This window comes from Alosa alosa, chromosome 3 (genome assembly GCF_017589495.1).
Source record: "Alosa alosa isolate M-15738 ecotype Scorff River chromosome 3, AALO_Geno_1.1, whole genome shotgun sequence".
Lineage (NCBI taxonomy): Eukaryota > Metazoa > Chordata > Actinopteri > Clupeiformes > Clupeidae > Alosa > Alosa alosa.
This window is the reverse complement of record NC_063191.1, coordinates 14,692,112-14,697,957: the sequence shown is the minus strand read 5'-3', so window position 1 is coordinate 14,697,957 and position 5,846 is coordinate 14,692,112. Positions and strand designations below refer to the sequence as shown.

At 37.3% G+C, this 5,846-nt stretch overlaps 1 protein-coding gene across 6 annotated transcripts; it reads left to right on the top strand.

Moving 5' to 3' along the window:
• The first annotated feature begins 264 nt into the window (after nt 1-264).
• LOC125291573 lies at nt 265-5,616 on the top strand. 6 transcript variants are annotated; one of them, XR_007193024.1, is made up of 9 exons: nt 265-458; nt 784-850; nt 1,084-1,518; nt 1,854-2,096; nt 2,272-2,388; nt 2,561-2,662; nt 3,277-3,370; nt 3,871-3,958; nt 4,702-5,616. XR_007193024.1 is itself a non-coding variant. In XM_048238384.1 (9 exons), exons 1-9 carry the CDS (start codon nt 354-356, stop codon nt 4,722-4,724), a joined length of 1,266 nt encoding a protein of 421 aa, XP_048094341.1. In that variant the 5' UTR covers nt 265-353; the 3' UTR covers nt 4,725-5,616. The 6 variants fall into 6 exon arrangements, 5 of the variants coding, with proteins under 5 accessions (XP_048094341.1, XP_048094344.1, XP_048094340.1 ...); XM_048238384.1 differs by having other exon boundaries at nt 3,879-3,958; XM_048238387.1 differs by having other exon boundaries at nt 1,234-1,518; nt 3,879-5,616.
• The last annotated feature ends 230 nt before the right edge of the window (nt 5,617-5,846 follow it).

Sequence of the window (5,846 nt, the reverse complement as noted above, 5' to 3'; positions counted from 1 at the left end):
AAGTTACCATTGCATCATGCAGCTCACTAAAACACTTAACAGTCTGTAACTAACTATTGTTTTAAAAACACAAACAAATATAATAAAACATACTAACAAAAAAACACAATAAACACACAAACCACAGATATACATATAAAGAGTGTGGTTTACACCAATATGGTTTACACTAATAACAAACACTCCCTCTTGGCATTCTTTTATCTAATACCTCACAGACCAGTTAGACTACATTTTTTTATTCAAACCAACTCCCTACTCTTTTCCTGTCGTATTTCCTACAACACGAAACGACATATGGACTTTTAAAAAACATCACAATTTCTATATTCTATATTCCTGTGGAATAATCAATGGATTTTATGTTGGCACTGACTCTACCGACAACTCAGGAGATTCCTAATCAATTGAAAGCCTTTTCACGCTGTTCTCATATCCATCAGTGTTATCCTTCTCAGGTAGGTGAATAAGTATAGTTTGTAATTTTCAATATGCAGGATAATAGACTTCACAGCGTTCGGGTGGTTAAGTTAATGCACTTTGAGGAATAAAGGCCACTCAGCTTTATGTTGTGTGGCCACATTAGCCTACTTCCTCCAATGTTGTGCTATCCAAATTTTGTGTTGTCCATTATCCTGTAGTCATTAAAAAACAGTACATGTTATTTATGTCAATTTCAGTAATGCATTCTTAGATTGTTTTTGAATACATAAGCAGGAACTCAGAGTAAAATAGATATAGGAATGATTACATACAGTAATTAACCTTGTGTGACCTGGGCAGGTATATCGGGAAATGAGTTTTACTCTGTCCGTACTGCTGCTTCAGTTACTGTCTGTGAGCCACTCAGGTGAGTTCTTAGTGTTTTCCTTTTTAAAAACATATTACTGACAACTGACGTAACTGACTTAAAACATATACTTATTGAACCATAGTCCATGTAAAATATAGACCCAAACGTGTGCACTCCTAATTTCCGCTGACACAGAAAACAACATTGAGCTAATGGTGACTTGGGGACAAACAATAATAGAAAATAAAAAGTCAACATTAATAAAAATCTGATTCATTTTAATTTCAAAGTATCTGCTTCGGTTTTGGATGCTTCAACTGGAAACTCTACAGTGTATAGGAACAGATTGAAAGGGTCTACAGTCAGCTCCCTCTCCCTCTCATTCTCAGCAGCTCACTACTGCTTTAAACCTGATGCTGTTTCAACATTCATCCTTTTAGATGTCATCCAAAAATACACTTTGAGGAGTGGTTCTATTGAACTCATTGGACAGGTCCCAAATGTGCTTGTTGAGTCAGTCATGTGGACACGCAACAAAGACAAAGTTGCAGATTGGGATAAGGGAGACATGACGCCAACATATTATCCTACATTAGATAAGACTGAACTCAACATGGACACATGGGCTCTGACCCTCTCTGACCTGCAGCCTACATGTAATGGTCAATATGCACTTCAGATCAATGGTATAGAAACAGCCTCGTCTTTTCAACTGATTGTACTAGGTAAGAGTTTTCATACCTTTTTTGGTTTATTGAAAATTCTGTGTGAATCAAAATTCACCTGTAATGGCTATTTAAAATACTGAACATTTCATACAACACAAGGATTGTTGAATTACAATAACTCAGTTGTCACAATTTTAAAAATGCTTGGGTATTGATAAGTAAACTGTATACGCATATAAAGTAAATAGATAAATAATAGTCTATTGCTATTATAATGAATTTGAATGTTAAACACGTGTTATATGTATCGTCATCATGTGACTCTGGTGCGAATAGAAACTCAAACCAGATGAATAGCCTTTAAATGAAGTGTCGTTCGTATGCCTCCTCAGAATCTGTTTCTGGGCCAAACATCAGGCCAAACTGTGACCTGAGGAGCTGCAACTTGACCTGTCAAGGAGCAGGTATTGATCACACTGAGTACAGCTGGACTGATAACCGAGGGAGAAACGAGAGAGGATCTGTGCTTAAGGTGGAGAAGACTAAGGGACTCGACAGGGTCTACACCTGCAACTTCAGCAATCCAGTGAGCTGGAAAACAAGCAGCGTCAGAGAGAGAGAGCTGTTCCCTCCAGGTCAGATCACTCAACAACAAGCGTCTTTTTATGTTTTCAAAAGTAAAATCTCTAGAACAATGATTCCCTGTTCTTGAAAAGATAAACTCAATGTTACATCTTCAAGGGAGGGGTTGTGTTAAATGTCAATAATCCTGGTATTTTATTTTGAACATGTTGATCGATTACTTTGCAGAAAATACAGATGCTAACCTGCATATTATCCTGGGATCTATCGTGGGATCTATCTTGGGCGGGGCTGTCCTGATAATCATAGCTGCAGCAACTGGAATTGCAGTGTACAAAAAGAGAAGTATGCATGATATGGTGTCCCTTCAAACACTGATGTTAGAAAGAATGTTAAAGAAGTGAATAAATGAGTAAAGTTGCCTGTCAGTTATGTGACAGTATTTATCAGTGAGAATTCCAACAAATTATTTCATTTGAACGATGCATTCAGTTAAGTTCTTAACTGTTTGATGCAGATGAAGCAAATGGAGAGGAAGAAACTAGGAGGGCCCAGCTGTCACAACAGCCATTACAACAACAGCCACTACAACAAGCAATTCAAATGTCACCAATTAAAAGTAAACAAAATAAACGATATAACGTTTTGTGAAATACAAAGAATCTATTTCTTTAGTACAGTGCAATATGAATGTAATTTATAATGGAAATTAGATGTTTTTAGAGTAACCTTGTTCAACTTATAAGTAACAGTTATCAAAGTAGTAGGCTTTATTCAATCCAATTTTAAACAACATCATCAATTTGAGGTGCTCAGCTTGATGAGCTAATGGTCTTAGGCTAGATAGTGAAAAATGGAAAAGTCCTGAAGTGAAAAAATGTCAATGCTAGTGATAGGCCTGATGTTTTACCACAAACTACTAGTTCTGCAAAAAAAAAATCCGATTTACATATGGTTTAACATAAGCCTTAAAAAACTGAAGCGGCATCTGCAGACTTTAGCTACACAAAATTTAGCCCAAATTCAGGATCTTTTTTAATGGCTCCCGGCCTGTTAAAAGTATGAATAAGTGGGCCTTAAAGCAGAAAAGGTTTAAAACCCCTGATGTATGCAACATAATGCATTAATGTTATGGATATTGCTGTTTTGTTATTCATGTTAATGCAATAATGTATTATCTATCTAGTAGCATTGGCCATGCTTAATAATTCTTGTTTGATACATCTTTGTCAGATCACACTCAGCAGGATGGAGAAGGAGATGGAGAAGACAAACAACATGAAACCCAGAAGCTCCTGTCAGCACCTGACGAGCTGCACGTAAAGATGTAGGGTCTGGGAATTTACCATTGGCAGTGCTCAATCCGAGGGGCGGGATAAACGGTTGTCTTTCAAATTTCCTCTGCACGTAATAGGATAGCACTACAACTCATGAGTCCCATGCATTTTCTCACCAGCGAAGCTAGTTGGCTAGTTGATCAAACTTTTGCCAATTTAAAAAAAGCTTAACTCGCGTCGCGATTCAAAGACTGCTGTTCGCCAGGAGCAGCATCCATCTTCTTTGTTTTCAAGTAGCAGGAAATTCACGCGGAACCGTCGCCGCACACGATGTGATTAGCCTGATAGAAGTTTCACTACTACCCTTGCTGCAAATTACATTTGCTGCCGCTAGGGTGCGTCTAGATTTCTAGGCTCGATTACGTGCAGTCTTTCTTTGATTAATTGTAATCATCCCATGTTGTTGTTTTTTTTTTTTCGTTTTTTCTCACATCTACATATTAACATTATAACATGCAGTAGTGTATTTACGTGTAATGTATCTTGTCAGATGCTCAGGATGGACCAGAGCCAGCATCAGCAGATAAAGAGGACTGTATATGAAAATGTAGTGCTACCACCACAGGGAAATGATGGAGGTGAACATCATAATATTCTTTATTTTTTTTTCAAAATTTATTAAGGGAGTACAGTATATTGTTTCAATATTATTCACCCTTGCATGTCTCGTTACTTTGGCCCTCAATTTCAATTGTTTCCCAGCTGGAATATCTTGGGGTGAGCTTCTAAAAACACAAGCCGCTCAAAGTTAAAAATAGTTACATTTTCTATGTTTTATATATTTTATATAATAATAGGTCGTAGCTGCTTGCCTTAGCTATGTCAGGGAGCTAGCTGTATAACTAAATATAATGTATTATAAAACATCAGTTTCCACGTTGTATGTTTTTAACACAGTACTTTGGAATACTCACATTTTTGTGTCAGTGAGAATACCACCTTAAGTGTTGACTGTTATCCTAAAGAGAATACATTGACTGAAATATGCAGTAAGCCCACATAGTACATCCACAGTACAGACAAAAAAGTTAAATCTGTGTAATGATAAAATTGTCACTAATATAGCAAAGGTGCAAAACAACAGTCAGAGACTTAGATGAAGCAAACAGTGAAATGCATTTTAGACCTCTATTATTAGTAAAGAATATATCGGACATACATGCATTCAAAAAAGCTCCTTCGTAAGCACTACTTGCCCCACTTACTAGCACAGCATTACCAATAGTATTTCATTGGAATAATTACAGTATTATATGCAATCTGATCCATTTTCAATGGTGAACAATATCTCATGACAAGCCTTCTTCATCTACCTTTTCAGATGCTGTACTGTATGTGAGGTGAATGCAATGCTATAAAAGAGCCAGATCCATTGAGGTTCATTACCCAATATATACCCAATAAAAGACCCACGTTTTCAAAGTACTGTATTTCAAACAGTGGTGTGACATACAAGCACCAACAAAGGGATGTTGTCCTGTGATTTGTCCTGCTTTGTTGAACAATACCAAAGGTGCTATTTCTGTTCAGAACTGGATTTATTGTCACGCTAGCTGTGGATGCATGAAAGATGGACCTTCTCATGAAATTCACACACTATACACTTTTCTAAAATAGCTAGATTTGTGCCCAGTATGACCTCTTGTAAACTTTTAGTAGGGAGAGTGACTCTTAAATGATTTCAAGATTATGTGCAATGAAACAACAATGCAACAATGCCCAAACTCTTTGTGAGGAAGGGTCAGTATTACATGCTGCAAATGCAAACAAAAGTGTAAAACGCAACGTCAGTGTGAGGTCACGTCTGAGGAGTGATGGGCTGAGGCTCTCCCCAGCGGAGCAGCCACGGAGTGACCAGAAACCAGGCAAGAGCGCAAGAGGGTCAGAGGGCGTCCATTACCCAGGAGGTCTTCTTATAGGACCACCCATTACTCCCAGCATCAATGGGCACACTCCATGATCTGCAGATTGATAACAAGGCAGCACAGACCAAAGGGGCAGAGCCCCAACAGGCATTAGAAAAAGTGTGATACTAGGAATGACTAGCAGGGCCTTAACAGTATCAGTATTGTATGAAGGGTCAGTTACATGCTGCAAATGCTGATGTCATCACATTAATGAAGAATGATTTAGAATATAAATTTGTGTGACACGTGGGGGCTTTATTTCTTAAAGTGTGCTAGTTCATATACATATTTAAAATGTAAGATTTTTTAAATGTGTACACTTGTAAGTTATTGTTATTATTGTATATTCTTTTATTTTGACATGGTTTTCTTTTATCCTTCCAGTATTTGATTGAAAGATTAAATCTGTCCATCTATATCTAATTCCAACATTGGTCATTAGATTTATTACTCACAAAGTGTTTGAAGATTATAAACCTTAAACCTTATACAGTATTTACCAGTGGTGAGCAGTGGTTGTAGCCTTCCCACCACCGCTGATGGATAACCAAGCCTAATT